Source organism: Bos mutus, chromosome 3 (assembly GCF_027580195.1).
Source record: "Bos mutus isolate GX-2022 chromosome 3, NWIPB_WYAK_1.1, whole genome shotgun sequence".
Taxonomy (NCBI): domain Eukaryota; kingdom Metazoa; phylum Chordata; class Mammalia; order Artiodactyla; family Bovidae; genus Bos; species Bos mutus.
In genome coordinates this window covers 75,010,601-75,031,630 of record NC_091619.1, presented here as the reverse complement: position 1 = coordinate 75,031,630, position 21,030 = coordinate 75,010,601, and the positions used below count along the sequence as shown (strand labels likewise).

Below are 21,030 nucleotides of genomic sequence, written 5' to 3'. Positions count from 1 at the left end.
GTCACAGTGACAGGAGAACCCAAAGGCTAGCGGTGGCCCTGCTGAGACACACCTGCTGCCCCATCCTTGGAGCCCTCGCGTCTCTCTGTATCCCTTTGCTTGTGTCTCCGCTCCTGCCCGGCCCGGAAACTGCGGGACAAGTCTCCGCCCAAACCCCTCTGGACCGAGGGCTGCGGGTCCTAACTTTAGGAGCTTTAGGGCTGCAGACGCTCTGTTCTCACTTCTTTCGTGCTAGGAATTGAGTCCTCCTCGCAGTTAAGATTTCGTTGAATTCGGCTGCGAGGACAGGTACGGACCACTTGCTCGCTGGTCCGTGAGCCCAGGAGCTGAAAACCGGCTTGCTCCAGTTCTGGCTGCATTCTTAGAACAGCTCTGCGTTCAGGGCTCTGTCGGCCTGTGCTAAGCTGAGCAGCGCCCTCCCCGGGACACCCTGGGAACATACACAGCGGCTGCTCTGAGAAAATGTCAACACCCACGGCCGTCACTTGAGAGGATCTGACCACCGCCAGCTCACGAGGGTGTCTTTGTGAACACCGGAAGGAGGAGGCCCTCTAGGAGAAGGCAGCTTGATGGGGAGTGGGAACTGTTCCCTTGGTCAGGCACTCTGGCGCAGTGCACAAGCTGTATAACCGTACCTAGTGGCTGAACCCAGTGGCTCCTTATAAATCTGGTGACCCACCCTTGGCCTCACTCAAGAGGAGCCTTTCTGTGACTGCCTAGTGGTTGCCGTAACCAGACTCCAGTTCTAAAGAGATGGGTCCAGGTGTCCAGCCCCCATGGCCTGACATTTAAGGCTTTTTACACTCCGCTTCCAGTCTGCTTTTCTATCCACTGCATATCAGACCATCTTCTAGGCAGGCTACTCTAGTCACAGCTTTCCAAATAATGCTTGTGGAAGTTCATCATCACACTCACACACTCTTCCTTTATCCTGCCCTATTAACCACCCACTTGAAGACTCAGCTCATTCCCACTTCTCTGAGAGGCCCTCTGGGATCGCCTCAGCTCAGGAATCACTGAGGAGCACCTCGTGTACTTCCCATTGGTTGCTGGCTACACAGCTCATGTATTGAGAGCTGGGGCTTCCTAAGAAGATTAAGTTTCTCAAAGGTGAGAAGCTGTTGAAGACACTAAACCCCTATTTGAGAACCCCCATGCTCCCCTATTTAAGAACCTCGCTGGAAGGTATTATTCTTCGTGAAATAAGCAAACAAGGAAAGACAAAGACTGCATATTTCCACTTATATGTGGAATCTAAAAATAATAATAAAACAAATGAGCAAATACAACAAAACAGAAATAGACTCACAGATAGAACAAACTAGTGATCACCAGTAGGAAGTGGGATGAAGGAAGGGAGTGAGATGGGAGTAGGGGATTAAGAAGCACAGACTACTGTGTATAAAATAAGCTTCAAGGATATATTGTACAGCACAGGAAATGTAACCAATATTTTATGATAACTTAAAGTGCAGTATGGGGCTTCCCTGGTGGCTCAGAGGTTAATCATCTGCCTGCAATGTGGGAGACCCAGGTTCGATCCCTGGGTTGGGAAGATCCCCTGGAAAAGGAAATGGCAACTCACTCCAATATTCTTGCCTGGAGAATCCCATGGAGGGAGGAGCCTGGTAGGCTACCATCCATGGGGTTGCAAAGAGTCTGACATGACTGAGCAACTTCACTTTCACTTTAAAGAGGAGTATAATCCATAAAAAATACTAAATCACTATTGTATACTTGAAACTAATATAATATCATGAGTCAAATATACTTCTATACAAAAAAATAAGAATCTGAGTACTTGCCATGGTAACAAATAGCTTCTCCTGTTCTCTCGGATCAAAACAAACAAACAAATACACACACACTTGAAGAACAAGGAAGTTGGCTTCCTGCCCGGATTGGTAATGAGAACATCAGGACAAGATTGAGGCCGAATCCTTGATCTTGGTTTAATAATTTGCCCATGAACTTAGCCTGGGCTACTTTGGTCCTATCTCAAAGAAAATGCTTCATTCTGGAGATAATGGGCCACCTGTAGCCCATACCCCCGAGTGCCAGAGCGGGATGCCCTCTCTCTCCATGAAGACCATGGAGCTCATGCTCAAAGACCATGTGAGCTGAAGCTCCCATAACAAGAAAAGCAGCCATGCCTCGCAGGTGGGGGCCTCACCTAGATGCTGAGTCAGACTTATAAGCTTAAGAAAGAGATGCTTTGGATGCTTTTCAAAATTTTTGGTGAGTCTGCAGCAATCTCAGCCCACTGAAAAACTCAAATCCATCACAGTTCAGCACAGGACATGTTTCAGAAGACGCCTGGAAAAGAGCATCTTGGCTGAGTTTCCCTAGTAATGACATCATTCCACAGGTGTGACTGAGCCCCTGTGTGATCCAGGCTCAGCTCCCGGTTCTGGAGATATTGCTGGGAACAAAACAGATGGAACTCTTTGCTCTCCTGAGCTTCCTCTCCAGCCCAGTGCTCGGCTCACTTTTCACACACTCCAAGCACTTCAGCAAGTGTTAAAGCTATGAAAGGGAGGTCACGGGAGCCTTCTGGGGTAGTGAACGCAGCACACACCTTTCAGAAGTATCTCCTCAAACCCCAACTGTTCCAAGTCCGTGGAACCAGTAGCATCCACAGGACCCGGGAGCCTAATAGAAATGTAGACTTTCAGGCTGCTCCGAGATCTTCTGAGTCAGAAACAGCACATAAGCTCCCAGGCGAACCATGTGCAGAGGAAGGTCTGGAAAGTACTGCAGTAGAACATGTCCCACACAGACAAGAGTACGTGGTCAAAGAAGCATGAGGAAGAGCCTACCTTATCCTCCCTTGCAAACTCAAAGCTGGCATGTGAAAAATGCAGATGTCTTCGGAAAAGGAACTTGCTTAAAATGCCAAGGTTCCTCAAACTTCCTTGAGAGCCCAGCGAAGACTCAGCACCTGTAAACATTCACTGGAACTAGCATCCTCTGAAACACACCTTGGGAAAAATCATAATGGCTCTCTTGACAGTCATGGTGCCAACTCTCTTGGTTTAAACAGTTCCAGATGGAATGAGCCCAGAGAATAATAATTGACAGCTTTGCTGGGCCACAAATTTGAATCATGTCCACTGCTGGGGCTCTGGGCAAAAGTCTCAGCTCTGCGGGGCTTTTGCGGGGGTGGAGGGGACCCAGGGACTGCTCATTCATGTGGTTGGGTTGGTCTCTGCTTATGACTGAGTCAGTGACAAACTCATGAGGTAATAAAAATACTGCATCTCAGTGAATTCTGGCCACCACATACTCACCACCATGGTGAGAGAGAAGCTGAATAGTTGGTTGACTTGAAATGTGATGAGGTACACAGAAAACACTGCATTCAACATGGAACATGTAGTTTGGAGAAACTCAGGAGCCAACATATGCATCCTTTGTTTGTCATTTAGGAAACTGGAAGAGGGTCTGGGGTGCATTATACCCACAGATGTCAAGAATCCATGATGTTGATTATCACAGCTAACATTTATGGAGCGTTTCTGACATGCCAAGCCTGACCTAACTCACCTTTCCCTACAACACAGTGAGATATACAGTATGATCATTTTACATGTGAGGAAACAGTGGCACGGAGCTGGGTTCCTCACTTCAATCCCTTTTATGCTGGGTGCACTGTCTGAGATCTAGATGACAGGAACAAACCAGCCAGAGGATGAAGTGGCCCTTGGGTCCCCTCCATCCTCCCAGTCAGCTCCCAAGAGCAGAGCTACTTCCCCAGACCACCAGCCAGGCAGTGGCCATGACTCAAATTCGTGCCTCAGTAAAACTTCCAGTTACCATGCTATGGTCTTCCTACTGGAATAGTATCAACCAAGAAAGTTGCATGTCCTTTGGGAAAATGTCTCTCTTATCTGCAATTTGGGGGTGCCCCTTCAGGTGTGAGTTAGCCCTCAGCGGGCAGGTGCAGGCTGCAGCAGCCTCACCGGTGGGCCGGGGCTGGGAGAGGATGCTGGTTTGCCTGATTCTGCATTTCTGTCATGCCCCAGGCAGTGTCAGTGCTGCTGAGGCCGATCTGGAGGGCAGGGCCACGGGGGTAGACCACAGGTAGGACTGAGCTTCCTTCTGTAAGGCTCTGGCGTCCAGCCACCACCTGGCCTCTGGCAGGCCTCTTCCCCTGGACCTCAGTCCCTTCTCTTTAGTGTTCAGAATAGTGATACCCTCCCCTCCCACCCCCACATAAAGCTACTGAGAATTTCTCACCAAGTATGTATGACAGTTCCTGGCAGCTCCTGTTTCAACTCACTGACTGCTTCTCATGAGGTCCTTTCTGGGGCTCCCTTGAGCCTTTGGCTGCTCCAAGCTGGTGGATCTGGATCATGTGAGAGCTGGCCCCATCACTCCTCTCTCAGGGACATGCAGATCTGCTGCTTTCAGATCATGTGACAGAAGCCCAGAGATGAGGATGAAACCTCTGTTCTGTGTTCAGACAAAACCCAGTGATGAACTGTCTTTGCTTTTTGGGATGACACTGGGACCTAGAGGTCAGTCAGTCAGTTTATGATGTTCTCCTCCCTTTGGGACACAGAATAGGGTGGTGGTAATGGAGCCATCCAGGCACAGCTGTGAGAGTTGGCTGTGTGACCCAGGACAAATGACTTAACCTCTCTGAGCTTCAGCATGTTGCTCTCTAAGTGATGTGAATGAAGATGTGTCATGGGGCTGCTGTGAGGTGCTGGCACAGAAGTGCTTCCTAAAGAGTAGCTAGTATAATGCTGTTAACTAGATGGTTATAAGAGGGGATTCTAGGGTATATAATATCAGATACTTTTAAAATTTGCTTTTAAAAACATCAAATTTCTGAAGATATTTTTTAAAAATGAAATTTAGCAATATGTCCTTTCTCTATAAAGCTGACATTTTATGAGGTTGGGCACACATGATAAAAAGAAAATTAGCAAGTAGAAATCGAGGGCTTACAAAATGTGAAGACTCCCTCACTTGTTCCGGGCCCTGCTGCTCTCCACCCTCCCTCCAGCATCTGACTGCTGCTTTCCCTGGAGCCTGGCAGGCTCTCCACCTTCCAGTCAAGAGATGCCAACTCTTCCCTGGAGCTGACCTGAAGCCCTCTTGCTGTAAGCTGTCGCTGTGCCCCAGAGATCCAGGCTGAGCAGGGAAGAACTTTCAGTTTCATCATTAAGCTCCAGGTTGCCTCCTGCCCTTTGTGCTGAACTGGAGATGCAGGACTCACAAGGACCTTGAGACAAAAGCCTGGAGCAACAGGTCAGAGATTCCACCCCTCCAGTGGCTTCCTCTCATCTGAAGATCAGCTTAGGAGAAGGAGAACAAGGACAACATTTGTCATGGCCTGCTGTGAGCATGCACCCACCATGTATTAATCTGCCTGTAACTATGTGGGATAAGAGACTGGCTTAGGGCCACACAGAGGCTAAGATAGATGAGTGGCTGAACCAAACAAGTAGGTCAGAGTTTGCCTTTCCATTTCATGTCAGTGTCTGCACAGTATTTGGGACAGGGAGAGAAATGAATCTGCTAGAAATGACAGTAAAGGCAGTGAAGGGACTTGGTTAAGAACAGACTCCAGAGAAAAAATGAATTAAACCTGGCTCAGTTATTTCCCAGCTGTTTGTGCTTAATTGCTCAGTCGTGTCCGGCTCTTTGCGACCCCATGGACTGCAGTCTGCCAGGCTCCTCTGTCCAAGGGGATTCTCTAGGCAAGAATACTGGAGTTGGTTGCCATACCCTTCTCCAGGATCCCAGCTGTCTAACCTCAGGGAAATCGTTAACCTCTCTTGTGTATCAATTTATTCAGCTTTAAAATGACTGAAATACATACTTATTTCTTAGGATTGATTTTAGGATTAAAAAGAATTGATAAATATCAAAGAATTAAAATACTACCTCTCACATACATAGCAAGAACTCTATAAATGTTAGATGTTATCATTGTTGTTATTGAATTAAATTCCACGAAGGTAGGAATACCTGTACATTTTGGTCACTGGTCTGCTTTAGAACAGGCTTCCCAGGTGGCTCATTGGTAAAGAATTCACCTGCAATGAAGCAAATGCAGGTTCAATCCCTGGGTTGGGAAGATGTCCTGGAGAAGGAAAAGGCAACCCACTTTAGTATGCTTGCCTGGGAAATCCCACAGACAGAGGAGCCTGGCAGGCCACAGTCCATGGGGTCACAAAAGAGTTAGATACAACTTAGCGACTGAACATCAACTGTGGCTGGTACTTAGGTGCTCCATAAATATTTGGGGCGGGGAGAATAAACATCATTACTACAATCAGTTAAATGGCCATCATCAAGAAATCTAAAAACAATAAATGCTGGAGAGGGTGTGGAGAAAAGGGAAGCTTCTTACACTGTTGGTGGGAGTGTAAATTGAGACAGCCACTATGGAGAACAGTATGGAGGTTCCTTAAAAGACCAAAAATAGAACTACCATATGACCCAGCAATTTCACCCCTGGGCACAAATTCAGAGAAAACCATAATTCAGAAACATACATGTACCCAGGTGTTCACTGAAGCATCAGCATTATTTACAATAGCCAGGACATGGAAGCAACCTAAATGTCCAGTGACAGAGTAATGGAGAAAGAAGATGTATAATACACATATACAATGGAATACTACTCAGTCATAAAAAGGAATAAAACAGTGCCATTTACAGAGTCGTGGATGGACCTAGAGACTCAGAGAGAGTGAAAAACTCAGAAAGAGAAAAATAAATATTATATATTGTTATATGTGGCATCTAGAAAAATGATATAGATGAATTTATTTGCAAAGCAGAAATAGACACACAGATGTAGGGAAGAAGCGCATGGATACCAAGGGGGCAATACAGGGTGGGATGAAGTGGGAGATTGGGATTGACATATATACACTGCTATGTATAAAATAGCAGGGCTTCCCTGGTGGCTCAGAGGTTAAAGTGTCTGCCTGCAATGCAGGAGATCCAGGTTCGATCCCTGAGTTGGGAAGATCCCCTGGAAAAGGAAATGGCAACCCACTCCAGTATTCTTGCCTGGAGAATCCCATGGAGGGAGGAGCCTGGTAGGCTACAATCCACGGGGTCGCAAAGAGTCAGACACAACTGAGCTACTTCACTTTCACTTTCATGTATAAAATAGATCACTAATAAGAACCTACTGTATAGCACATGGAACTCAACTCCTACTTTGTGGTAACCTAAATGGGAAGAAAATCCAAAAAGAAGGGATATATGTATATATACGGAGAAGGCAATGGCACCCCACTCCAGTACTCTTGCCTGGAAAATCCCATGGATGGAGGAGCCTGGTGGGCTGAAGTCCATGGGGTCGCAAAGAGTCAGACACAACTGAGCGACTTCACTTTGACTTTTCACTTTCATGCACTGGAGAAGGAAATGGAAACCCACTCCAGTGTTCTTGCCTGGAGAATCCCAGGGACGGGGGAGCCTGATGGGCTGCCGTCTATGGGGTAACACAGAATCGGACACGACTAAAGTGACTTAGCATGTATATATAGCTGATTCACTTTGCTGTACAGTAGAAACTAACACAACTTTGTAAAGCAACTATGAAGTGAAAGTGTTAATTGCTTAGTTGTGCCTAACTTTTTGTGACCCCATGGCCTATAGCCCACCAGGCTCCTCTGTCCATGCAATTCTCCAGGCAAGAGTATTGGAGTGGGTAGCCATTCTCTTCTCCAGGGGATCCTCCTGACCCAGGGATTGAACCTGGGTTTACTGCATTGCAGGCAGATTCTTTACCATCTGAGCCATTGGCAAAGCAACTATTCTCTTAAACCTGAAACAAAAAACAAAAAACTTATTTTGTAATGCAGACATTATTTATTTTAACCAGCAGAGGGCAGCAAGTAGCTGTGAGTGACAATTCTGGACAAGGGTGGTTTTAAATGTTAATTTTGAAGGCGAACAGGACTCTCCCCCTCTGAGGCAGTTGGTGGGTTGAAAGTTTGCTATTGCACCTTTATGAGTAATCCCTACTCCTCCCACTTACCTTTATGCAGGTTAGGATGATTGGCAGAAATTCCAACTCACAACAAACCTTGGCTCAATTTTTTCACAGGGCCAACTTATTTTCATTTTCCTTCTTACTTTCGTTCTTCTTTCCCACCTCCCTTCTCTTTCTCTAATTATCTCTCTCTCTCACTCACATACACACACACACTCTTTCCAAAGCATGAAGCTAGTGTACTGTACACATTCCCCAAATTTATCTGTACAACTGTACCAAGCACTCCAAACCAAGAAGTCTACTGTGGATATTCTTCCCAACCAATTAATGTTGCTAGACATAGTATAATCAAACATTTGATCTGATAAAACTTGAACCAGAGAGGTATTGTAACTTGGTCAAGGATACACAGCAATTAGTTGCAAAGTTAGAGCACCAACCAGGACATTCTGCTCTGTTTATCCCACCAGACCATCACTCCCCTCCCCTTCTATCCACAGAGGAGGCTCAAGTGGTTGCCATTTATTGGTCCAATCAATGTGGCTAATAGTTTCTGATCCTGGATGCTATTCCCCTGAGCTCTGCATCAGAGGAGCTGATGGCTTTCCAGTGCATCTCTTGGGAGGCCTAGGCCCCGGGGACAGTCAGCAACCACTACCTATGTGTTCCTCAGTAAACTCGACCCCTGCCCACAGCTCTCCCACTTCCTCCATGACCCTGTGAGAGTCTACCTTCCCTGTATGGCAGGGCCCACACCAGCAAAGTCAAGGTGAAGACTGGGGAGACCCTAGGCAGCAGAGCACAGTGGGTTCTACTTCTCCAAGGCAGCTTCTGGCATGACTGGAGGCTGGAAGGGCTCCCACACTTCAGCCTCAGGGCTGCCCCAGAGTCTCAGCTCAGGGGTGGCCCCAAACCACAGCCCCACCCCCACGCCTCCCTTCAGCTCGCTTAAGAGGGTCTTTCCCAATCATTTTCCAAAAAACTTCAGAAAAAAGTATTTGAGATTCCTCCTGAAAAACAAATTCCATATGAATTTAATGAAAGAAAACTTCAAAAGAAAATTTAGAAAAATAGACAATGGATGACCTAACGTATTAGATTAGGAAGATTTCCTTCAGCATTACAGAAAACGTAGATTATATAAAGGGAAGGATTTACAGATTTGATTACATAAAATTTAAAAGCTCCATGGCCCCAAGAAACATCAAAAACAAAATTAAAAGCAAGTAGTAAGTTGGGGAAAGTTTGGTTACATGTATGAGAGACAAAGGATGAATATCCTAAAGCAGAATATCAGAGGAAGACAGATAAAGAATCTGAACCGACAACCTAAAAACATAAACTCACAGTAATGTGTTCAATGTCACTGGCCATGCAATAAATATGCAACTTTTTGCATCTTGGAGTGGCAAATGTCAAAACTGCATAGTGTCAGTGAGGACGTGAAGCCACAGGCCCCATTCTGCTGGTGGCATGTTTCTGGGGGCCATGGTAAATGCTTTTCTTGATAGCTTTTATCAGCACCACTGTATTTATTTACTATCTATTGCCCGTCACCACCTCCCCCTCCCAGTCAATACACATCTTAGTGACAGAGACATGGCTTACTGGTCTGTCCCAAGGACTTAGGACAGCACTGGCACATAATAAGGTGTTTGATATACACTTAATGAATGAATAATTGAACTTCTGCCCAGTAATTCTACCGTTAGGAACTGATCTTAAGGCAACCATCAGAGACCTACAACAAGACTTATATCCTAGGATGTTCATTTCAGCATATAATAGTCAGACTTTGCAAATCATTTAGCCCAAAATAGGGGCTTAATAAACGAATGATGACATATCCTTATCAGAGACTACAATAATAAAGTCATTAAAATCATGTTGTAGGTGATGAAAAATGGAAAAGAGCTTCTAGATATAGTAAATTGTAAAAAAGGAAGGTTACATAATACTGCTTTCTAGAGAATTTCTGGAGAAATTCTCCAGAAATCTTCCATATATAATACCATCGTGACATGCAAAGTGCATGGTAAATATTATATACACATGTATATTTGATATATACATATATACATGATATATACATGCATATCACAAGTTGTGTAAGAACACTGACATTTTACTATTTATCTCTAACACTTGGTATGATCAATGAAAAGTTTACCTTTTGTTCCTTACTCTTATGCATCTCTCCAAGGTTTTTAAATCACTGCAGATGGTGACTGCAGCCATGAAATTAAAAGACGCTTCCTCCTTGGAAGGAAAGTTATGACCAACCTAGATAGCATATTCAAAAGCAGAGACATTACTTTGCCAACAAAGGTTCGTTTAGTCAAGGCTATGGTTTTTCCTGTGGTCATGTATGGATGTGAGAGTTGGACTGTAAAGAAGGCTGAGCGCCGAAGAATTGATGCTTTTGAACTGTGGTGTTGGAGAAGACTCTTGAGAGTCCCTTGGACTGCAAGGAGATCCAACCAGTCCATTCTGAAGGAGATCAACCCTGGGATTTCTTTGGAAGGAATGATGCTAAAGCTGAAACTCCAGTACTTTGGCCACCTCATGCAAGAGTTGACTCATTGGAAAAGACCCTGATGCTGGGAGGGATTGGGGGCAAGAGGAGAAGGGGACAACAGAGGATGAGCTAGCTGGATGGCATCACTGACTCGATGGACGTGAGTCTGAGTGAACTCCGGGAGTTGGTGATGGACAGGGAGGCCTGGCGTGCTGCGATTCATGGGGTTGCAAAGAGTTAGACACGACTGAGCGACTGATCTGCTCTGTTTTGATTTGGGGATCAGCTAAGCACACAGTGTAGCACCCGTATTCTTCAAGCTGACCCTGGCTCCAGTTAGCTAACAGCTCAGGGGTGACCCTGCACCAACAGAGGGCAGGTGCCACCGAGACTCTGCTCCCTTGCTCAGTAGGGCTGCCCCTCACCCTCGGGGCCTTCCCAGTCTCCCACCTTCTCTTTGTCTCCTCTGGTGGCCTTCCAAACCTGCACATGAATTCCTGACTCAGAAGCTGCCTTTAGGGTGACCCAGCCAAACCACACATACGTGATTTAAAACTCTTGCCCATTCCTAGGAACAACTGCCTTTGTGAACCATTTCACAAACAAAGGAAGCGTCTTTACATCCCAGTTCTCCTGTGTCTTGACTGGCTTCCAGCCTTTCGTGCTGCCCATGAAGTTTCCATCGAGTCAGCATGTGAGGAACGTCCGCCAAGCACGTGCAATGAAGGACCTTGTGTGTTGGCCACTCCTGTTTATGGCTCACTTTCAGTCTCTTGGTGTCCCTGAACTGAGAAGAGTTCATCATGGGAGTGAAGACCATCCTGACCTTGACTTATCTCGATGAAAAAGGTTGCTGGGTATAGCAGCCACTTGAGGGAGCTCAGAGCCTCGAAGGAGCTCAGGAGAATAATGAGCAGGATCGAAGGGGCTTCCTAATCAATAAATGCCGGGGGTCTATTTGCACTAGCACCTGCCCCCGCTCAGGTTGCCATGCTGCCATGCCTTCGCATCCACCCACAGCAGACTTGGCCCTGCATTGCTGTAAGACGTCATTAACATAAGCCTCCGTTACAGTTCTTACAGTCAGGGCTAGTGAGGACTTCAGAGATCACCAAGTTCAAGGGGAATAGGGTACAGGCAGTCGTCTGGAAGGTCCCAGAGCAAAGTCATATGCAAAGCTATGACAAGAACTCACTAAAAAAGCAATAATTATCATGGAGCCCCTACAAACTCCCCCATACGAAGGTTTGACTTTTGTCCTAAGAATTTGCTCAGTGATAGCCGTCATCCTCCCTTTGGCCAGAAGAGGGCAGACACTTGCCATTGATGAAAATGGAGAGTAGGCAGCTATTTTCTTCCTCTGGAATAACATTTCCCAATAAGGTCATTCTGCTCTAATGAGAGCTGCAGCTCAAAACAAAATTCTTGACTCTTCTGCTGCAAGTAAGCTACTTAAGAGGCAGGTTCAGAGACTGACGATCTCTTCTTGGTTCCAATTTTGTCATTTCCCCTCTATGAACCTCACTTCTTTATTATGTAAAGCAGTCACTATGGGACTGTGAAGAGGGCGCATGTGTGCTAAGTCACTTCAGTCCTGTTCGACCCTATGTACCACAGACCACCAGGCTCCTCTGTCCATGGGATTCTCCAGGCTAGAATACTGGAGTGAGTTGCCATGCCCTCCTCCAGGGGATCTTCCCGACCCAGGGATCAAACCCAGGTCTCTTATGTCTCCTGCATTGGCAGGCGGGTTCTTTACCACTAGTGCCATCTGAGAAGCCCCGTGACTATGAAGAGGAGATATTAAAGGAAATGTACGTAAATTATAAAGTTCCATATTACAAACACCAACACATGAAAAAAGGAGTTTAACAGTAATGGGATGTATATGTGTGTGTGTTTGTATTTGTGTATGACTGTGTGTAGACAGAGAGAGAGTGGGACAAAGAGGTCCAAGCTGAGGGAGGCAGTTCTCCAGCAGTTGAAACCAACACATTCTGCACCTAGAAAGAACTTAGCTACTTTTATTTATATATCAAATTGTGCGTATTTTAAAAGTTAAAGATGTACTTTACCCATTGAATCTGTGTGTGGGAAAAGTGAAATTCATATGCATAAAGTCCTATAATTTAGCTGAATACAATATTTTTGGTGATACAGGCATACCTTGGAGATACTGCAGGCTGGTTCCAGACCACTGGGATAAAGTGAATACCACAATAAAAGGAGTCACATGGGTGTTTTGGTTTCCCAATGCATATAAAAGTTATGTCTACTCATACTGTAGTCTATTCAGTGTGCAACAGCATCATGTCTAAATAACAATGCACATACCTCAGTAAAAAATATTTTATTGTGAAAATAAAAAATGCTAACCATCATCTGACAGAGGGTTTCCATAAAGCTTCAATTTCTAAAAAAAAAAAATAAATGGCAGTATCTGCAAAGTGCGATAAAATGAGGTATACCTGTATTAATTTTTAAAACTGTGTTTTAGAGGTTGAATGTTCATGAGAAGCAAAGAAGTGGATAATTTTCAAATCTAGGGCCATTTTGTTAGTATGTTGAACCCTAGTAGAAGTATTATTTTTCCACTAATCTGTGCCAGCTAGAGCAACGCTGCAGTCTGATAATCATATGCTAGAACAGTGAGGAACTAGAATGCAGTTAACAGGGCACTGAGGCAAGGGTCTGGAAAACACATCTGGAAGAGGGACTGGGGAGCCGAGACATGAGACTGAAGGAGGAAAGTCCTGGCTAGGACAGGACTTGTGGGAGGAAGTACAGTCAGAACAAAAAGTCAAAGTCACAAAGAGGGTCTGGTCTCCATACACAAGCATCTTCTCAACCTCTAAAGCCAAAACCCTGGTCATTGAGACAGGAGGCTCCTAGACAGTAGGTGGTTCAAGGAGTGCCCAGAAGATCACTCTGATGTGAGGAGAAAAGAAAGGCATTGCTGACACAGTCTCAGAAACCAAGTCATCCCTGTACAACTTAATCAGTCACAAAGCAAAGTGTGATGGGGTGAGAGCAAGCAGCCAAAGTCAGAAGGATTCCCATGGCATGAAAGGATGATGGGACCTTCTATGAGTGAGGCATAGACTCACGAGAGTCAGGTTGTATCCACACATAAGCCTAATTTACTGCATTAACATATCCTGATGCTGAATGGCTGCAAAAGGAGCAGGGTCTGATTGAATCAAAGGAAGGAGGCGTCCACCGCAGTCAGAGACTAGGATGAGCTGGTGCGTTTACTGGTTCACCCACCAACCCTCCCCAGCTGAATTCCCACATTGTGTTAGGCACTTTGCAGGGAGCTATGTGTATTTCCTTTAGAAGTACTGGGATGATCCCTCAGGCTTTATCGTGGTTGAGATGTTACTTCTTTCAAGTGCACTCATTCCTCTGTACTTTTATCGTTTGTCCACCAAAAAAAAAAAAAAAAACCCTTTGTACTTCCTCTCTTAGCCTCCATGGTTACTCAACAATAGCAAGGTAGAATGTGTCCGGAATGATGGAGACACAAGACGTGGCGAACTCCTCACTATAAAAGATTGCATAGGAATTGTCATTCATTGAGACGCCCCAGTGTGGCCAGGCAGCCTCTCAGAACTTGATCTGTTTGAAAGAGTTGACAATATAGAGTTTCTGGAACTGCTAAGATGAGGATGAGACCAATAACCTGCCTTCTAACATTTTTGTAGACTTTCTCAAAGTACCTGCAGGGATCCCAGGGGTGCGACTTCCAACAGCTCTCTGGCATCAGAATTGAGGCATCCTCTCGGTTCTGAGAAATGATTAGAATTACCTAGAGGTTGTGAAAGAAACTATTTATTTCATTATTATAGACATTTTCTTCCCCTAAGGGGAAAATGTAGGATTAACACCTGGTGAACCCAATAAGTCAATATAAAACTGACTGTTTTCTATGGGAAATATCAATTGTATTTTACCTGTTTGTTGCATAAATGGCAAGTTTTCTTATTTTTAAAAAGCAGACAGTTGGGGAATTTTAAACTTATTACAATTATCATATTCTTCAAAATTACTTAAAAATTTTAAGACAATTAGTAAAACATATACATGACCAACAATTAATTTTTGCTCTGGGTTGATAGTCCTTATTACAGGCTTTTTCTCACCTCTTGAAGCATTTCTTGAACTTTCTGCTGATTGAAAACAAATGTATTCTACCTGCATTGTTGAAACCGAGAAATTCTTCAGGACAACTCTAGGCTCATTTCATGTTCAAGGGGAAAAGAGAAAACAGAACACACAGAGGGACCGGTTGCCAACTTCTCTTCTTTTGACCTCAAGTTTCTCCTTCAGCATCCACTGGTTACTTCTCTCCTGTCTCTGGATAAAAGTGACCTTTCACTCTGTCAAAACTAACTCATCAGCTTGTGTCCTTTATCCCAAGTCTCTGACCTTCTTGGGGCATAAGCTACTTCATCATCATCTTGACTTCATGGCTGACTCTCACCCTCAATGTCTACAAATCCAGTCCCATTTTCTCCCCAGACTCTGGTTTCTCCTGGAGCCACCATCCTACCTCTTATCTTCCCATCACGAGCACTCACTGATCTTATTCTACGTCTAATTGCTGCGCTTGCCATGAGGTCCCACATATCAATGCCAAATCCAACATGCCTTATTCAATCTTTAAACGCTGTTGAGTTTCTCAGGGTATCTAACTTTCTCCCCCTTGATCTGGTTCTTTCTTTGGCTTCTTTGATACTTTGCATGGCTATGAGTCACCTACCTCAGTTTCTTTCTGCCACCTCTTGAATATGGCCGTGTCTGGTTCACCATAGTTACGTGATGTTTTGATGCTCTGCCAAGCTCAACGTCATTCTCAGTGATGGCTGCAAAGCCTCCTTCCCTGACTGGTCTGCTTCTCCTCTTGCTTCTGTTAGCTTGTCATTTCTTCCAGAAGACAGCTTTGAAAACCCAGCCCAAGCAAATCCAAACTTCTCATCTGGCCCACTGTAGTACATGTTTTCTGACTGTGTGCCAACTCAAAATGGACTCTCCATTCTTCAGAAACTGACCCCAATCCACAGGGTAATCTGCTAGCGGCCACTGGACTTGGTTTCCTGATCACAGTTGATCAGCAAGGGGCAGCCGCTTGCCTGAGACTGAGCCACTCATGTACCTCCCCTACTTTGGAAGCTAGAGAGACAGACAGCTAGTAAATGGAACTGTTCTAGTGGAAAGGTCCATGAATTACTGGTATTGGTGCTCTTGGAAGGTTCTGCTAAAGTCTCTCGTTTAGGTAAGCTTGCTAGACTTAACTTCTAGTATGGATACATACCCTTAGGTGATAGACTCACTGACGCTGCCCCTCCAGGAATCCTTAAAGAGCCATACCATTCTCTCTCCTCAAAGGGCTTGACATTTGACTCTGCTGTTGCTTTTCATGTCCACATTCAGAATGCCCAAACCTTGCCACTTCTATCTCCAAAACTAATCTGATCTTCTCCATGTCCTCTACTATTGCCCTGTTTTCAGCCTTTGTGATCTTTTTCCTGGGCTTGTCCAGCCTCTCTGTTGCAGTAATTCTGATCATATCACGTCTCCACATAAAACCCTAGGCTGAGTCTGATAACTCTTCCCACAGCATTAAGGACCCTTCTCATTTTGGCTCACAGATGCATGGGGCTTACCTTCTGCTATTTCCACTCCTTCTATATGCCAGCCAGGCCTGATGACCAGCTTTATCTAAGCATTCTCCATTCTTCACTTCCTGTATGATTTTCATCCTGCTGTTCCCTTTGTCCTTCAGCCCTGGTAAAATCTTACTTCTTCTTCAAGACCTATCTCAGGCCCTTTTCTCATCTCCTTGGAGAAATTCTGCCTCCATCCTCTGGGGCACGAGATTACTTGTTGTATTTTAACTTCGTCTTCCCTTTCAGACTGTGAGACATGGGCTACATTTAAAGCCTGGCACCACAGTGATCAATCAGAAGTGGATGCTGAGTGCACTGGATCAGACACCATCAAATGTTTACCAGGACAGGAAAAGGCCTGAGAGAACAGCCAAAACCAAAATATTTCCTCCCATCACTATTTACCACAGCTTTAGCCAAAATCAGGGAAAAGAAAGGATAGAGAAGGAGTGCTGAGTAGGCAGATTAAGTGGATTGTGTCCCAAACCTCCAGGCATCGATGTCTGAAAAACAGGACACTCATGAAATTGTCTTTAGACTCCAAAAAGAACATATTTACATAGTTTTAGAGTTTAAAATGCATTTCTATACACATTAACTGATCTAATTTGCACTGCCACCCCGTGAAGCAGTTAAAAGTTCATGAATGGCAGTTTGTATGTGAAGGAACAGCCAGGTCAGGTGGCTTCAACAAGGTCACACTATGTAATAAATGTCAGACCTCTGCTAGGAAACACTGCCTTCTAACCTCCCACCCACTATTCTTTCTCTGCTGTATTACGTTGCCTTTCCAATGACAGAGTTAAAGTACAATGACACAGTCTACTTGGGGAACTGGGCATAGGAGGGGAGTCATAGTCTACTTCTAAATCATTTAACTTCCCCCCCACACACACGCTTTTTGCCACACATGCCATCCAGTGGAGGTTAACCATGCAGTGCAGAAAATGTTACCCCATTTCCAGAAATATATACTGCCCCCAAAACTTTGATGGCAAAATATTTTAATTTTTCATAAAGCTATTTCCCCCCACCCCATAGACACAACTCAAAAAAAAGAATCTGCATGCATGTGTTCCGGCTGAGCAGGAGGACGAGGTGTGCATATACATACATGCATATACATACAGGTTTATTTAAATGATCAGATCTACACTTGTGGAGGCTGTTTGAAGCATCTTATCAAAAGAAAACACATTTTAAGCAAGAGGTTAAAAAAGTTTTTTAGACCCAAAGGCCATTTAATACAATAAATCCTACTTGGATAGTTTAGCAAACATTTTTTTTAAAACCCACATCCAACAGACTGGTTAGTATTGGATACACAGATTTGGTTTCAAAGCTGAAATGCCCCTGGTGTAATAGATCTTCTCATGAAATTCGGTTATTTTATATTATGCCTTAAAAAATAGGGACACATATCGATTGACAACTTAAATATTAACTCGATAGGCTACCTGGTGATATAAATAGGGAAAAAAGTGGTCATGGATTAGGAGTGAGAAGACTATGACACCAGCCCATCTTGGACTGCAAAGAATGTTAAAGTCTATCCTAGAACCTAAAAACAAGAAAAAAAGGAGTCAAATATTCCACTCCATATAGACCCCATCTGGCCCAAACCATTCCCCAAGGAGTGCACCCCCAACACATGAGGTTTACTAACCACCTGCTACAGATGTTACTATGTCACTAATTAACAATGATCACAGAAAATGTGTCATACCAGAGGTTTTGTTATCATACACAACACATTAGTGGCTGCAGGAGTCTGTCTCCGGGAACTACTTGTCAGAAGGCAAGCTGACAAATGTCCACACCACTGGTCCAAGAAACCACAGCTAAGAGACAGAGCGTTCGTTGGCATGTGGAGCTCTCTGGCAGGCTCCCTGTTCTAGTAAAAATGGCTGGGATGTGGCGGGAAGTCCCAGTCGGGTGCTGAATCCTCCTACTCCTGGGCCTCCTTGCGGGTCAACTTGTAGATCTCAGTGGGCCCGTCCACGTGGGTGATAGTGGTGGTGAGCTGGAGTTCTTCCCCACTGTGTACACCCAGATCACCTGAAACAGGGATTTTGGTATTAGATGTGATCAAGGAGGAAGGAGAAAGCAGGGATTCGCCTCACTAACAGCTGCCCAACCAGACCTCTTTCACATTCTGAGCTTAGAGAGAAAACTTAACCTAAAATTGGGGCTGACTCCCACCCTTTGTACTCGGACTTGGCAGTAATTTCTTAACATTTTTGTCTTCCAAGAAAGATTTTAATAACAGATGAGTCAGCTTAGTGCTTATATTATTCATAGTAATTATTAACATTTAATGAGAGCTTACTTTGTGCCTAGTGCTATTCTCAACACTTTATACATGATCTTTGTCAAATGCTTCATGCTGTTTCTGCATCTATTGAGATGATCATGTGGTTTTGCCCTCTGAGGCAGGCACTCTGGTCTTGCCAGCTTTATAGGTGAGGAAGCTGGGAGGGAGGCCAGGAAGAGGTGCAGACACATGATGGAGACAGGAAGGAAGGTCTGATTCCAAGACCACATACACATTTGCTGTGAATAATTTACAAAGCAGCTATGCCATGTGAAGGCAAAGAAAACCTGCCTATATTTACCAAAAGATTGGATAGGGTACTACATGTAATGCCTTTAGGAATAATTAGGGGGTTTCTCCACCAAGGAAAAAAGTACCAGAAATGTGCTCTGAATTTTCTGCTGCCTCCAGGATTCTACACAACACCAGTGTTTTGGAGTCATCTCCAGTGAACACAGGTACTCCTCTGCTAAAATGGCATAATGTGGCCTCTTTTCAACTATCAGGAGAAAAATAAGTTTCTGTGTTAAACCCTTAAAGTCTGCTACCTGCCATGAGACATTTAAGTGAATATATAACTGCACGCATGCTTAGTTGCTTCAGTCATGTCTGACTCTTTGCAATACCATGGACTGTACTCCGCCAGGCTCCTCTGTCCATGGGATTTCCCAGGCAAGAATACTGGAGTGGGTTGTCATTTCCTTTTCTGTGAATATGTAACTGGCAAAGGGAAAACGAAAAAACCCACACCCAATGCTTCTCAGTTAGACTGTGTATGGGGTGCATGTATATAGTCATATTTGCAGAGAGGGGGACTGGAGAACAAAAGGTTATGGTTATACCTGGGATTTTTATACTTACACATGTACACATATGATTTCATAGTTTTGAGGATTAAAATTTTTCGTAGTTCAAAGCATGGAATTAAATACACAAGCTCTGTTTTCCATTGGGATTCCATACCTTTACTTAGAAGAAAGCTCTAGTCTGACCCTCAGGACTAACATCTTGTCAGTAGTTTAGGACCTGCTGCGCATCCATGAATCTGAAGGCCTTAGGAACCCGGGGACCACCCACTCACTGGCCCTGCAGGCTGCCTGGCTGGTGCCCTTCATGAGTGCCACACGGTGTTAGGTTTTCACTGTAGACCCTCGGAGGCTGCGGAACTACATCAGTCTTATGAAGTGCTGGCATGGCAGCTCTCTACCCAGGAGAATCCTTCGTCCTAGAAGGAGGGTCATTAGTGTTGCAGAGACAGCTAATGGCAATTTGGGGCTGTACTAGCAAGTAGCCCACCACCTTCCTCTTTAGTATAGTGGTGAGTATCCCCACCTGTCATGTGGGAGACCAGGGTTCGATTCCCTGATGGGGAGGCAACATGCCCTTTTGGGCTTCCCTGATAGCTCAGCTGGTAAAGAATCTGCCTGTAATGCGAGATACTCCGGTTTGATTCCTGGGTCAGGAAGTTCTCCTGCAGAAGGGATAGGCTACCCACTTCAGTATTTTTGGGCTTCCCTGGTGGCTCAGATGGTAAAGAATCTGCCTGCAATGCGGAAGACCTGGGTTCGATCCTTGGGTTGGGACAATTCCCTGGAGGACGACATGTATTCTTGCTTGGAGTATTCTTGCTTGGAGAATCCCCATGGACAGAGGAGCCTGGTGGGCTACAGTCCACAGGGTTGCAGAGTCGGACATGACTGACTTAGCACAGTACAGCAAGTATCCCATCAAAGGACAGGGGGTGGAGCAGGTACCAGAGGGGTGTCGATTCAGCCTCCAACACTCCTGACCCTTGGCACAGCACTAATAAGTGGAAAGTCTGCCTAAAGGTTTTACACAGAGCTTCGTGGGGCCACGCAGAGCCTTTCCCAGGTCACTAACTTGTTTTCTCACTGCTGCAACTTCTGGCTCACTCCTCATTCAAGAATAGGTATAAATCTCAAATTTCTTGCTCAAAGCTAGTTCTGGATTTGCATATCTGGCTGAACCACCAAAACTTCAAAGCAGATTCCATGATCTGCATGTCTGAAAGTCATCAAAATTTCAAAGAGAGTCCTGACCACCCGAGTAGACCCATTAACAGCTCCAAGTGTTTACCTAAGAAATCCCTTTCATTGAAGACTTCTTGGAAATAGACATAGAGTGTAATTCTACTTCAGTTTTGAACCGAAGGTGCCAAGTATTTAAGCTTAAAATGTGATTCCAATTAGCAGGTCCTAGAAAATGTGTCTAACCCTACAGATTACATCACACGAAGTAACAAAATTACTTGTTTTTTTTTTTTTTTTAACAAATATTGTCCTATGTTGACTCTATTCTAAACACTTTATAAATATTAATGCATTTAATCCTCATTACCAACCCTTTGATAGAGGTACTATTTCATCATTCTCATTCTTTCGAAGAAGAAACTGAGGCAGAGAGAGGTCAAGTAACTTTCCCGAGGCCCAAGTTGATAACAGGATGTGGTGTTGAAACTGGAGCAATGAGGCTCCAGAATCCAGGCTCCTCAACCTTAAGCTATGCTGACTCTGAAATATTCAAGTTTCCAACTGCC

General features: G+C 44.7%; 2 protein-coding genes and 1 non-coding gene across 6 annotated transcripts in view; 1 reads left to right on the top strand and 2 right to left on the bottom strand.

Annotated features, from left to right (window-relative positions):
- Positions 1 to 17,119, bottom strand: part of DIRAS3 (DIRAS family GTPase 3) — a 58,204-nt gene extending 41,085 nt beyond the window's left edge. The window contains exons 1-4 of the mRNA XM_070367865.1: positions 5,983 to 17,119; positions 5,096 to 5,306; positions 4,240 to 4,455; positions 2,820 to 2,941 (exon numbers count right to left, since the gene is read on the bottom strand). The gene's annotated coding sequence lies outside the window, so the exon portion shown is untranslated. The remainder of the gene's footprint in view (positions 1 to 2,819; positions 2,942 to 4,239; positions 4,456 to 5,095; positions 5,307 to 5,982) is intronic.
- Positions 17,120 to 17,370: 251 nt separating this feature from the next.
- WLS (Wnt ligand secretion mediator) overlaps positions 17,371 to 21,030 on the bottom strand; it is a 116,696-nt gene continuing 113,036 nt past the window's right edge. For all 4 annotated transcript variants that reach the window (XM_070367864.1, XM_070367862.1, XM_005895774.2 and 1 more), the window contains one exon: positions 17,371 to 18,217. In XM_070367864.1, the coding sequence (XP_070223965.1) occupies positions 18,214 to 18,217 (4 nt within the window). In that variant the 3' untranslated portion in view covers positions 17,371 to 18,213. The remainder of the gene's footprint in view (positions 18,218 to 21,030) is intronic.
- TRNAD-GUC (transfer RNA aspartic acid (anticodon GUC)) lies at positions 19,775 to 19,846 on the top strand. The gene has a single exon. It is a non-coding gene; the product is annotated as a tRNA-Asp (tRNA).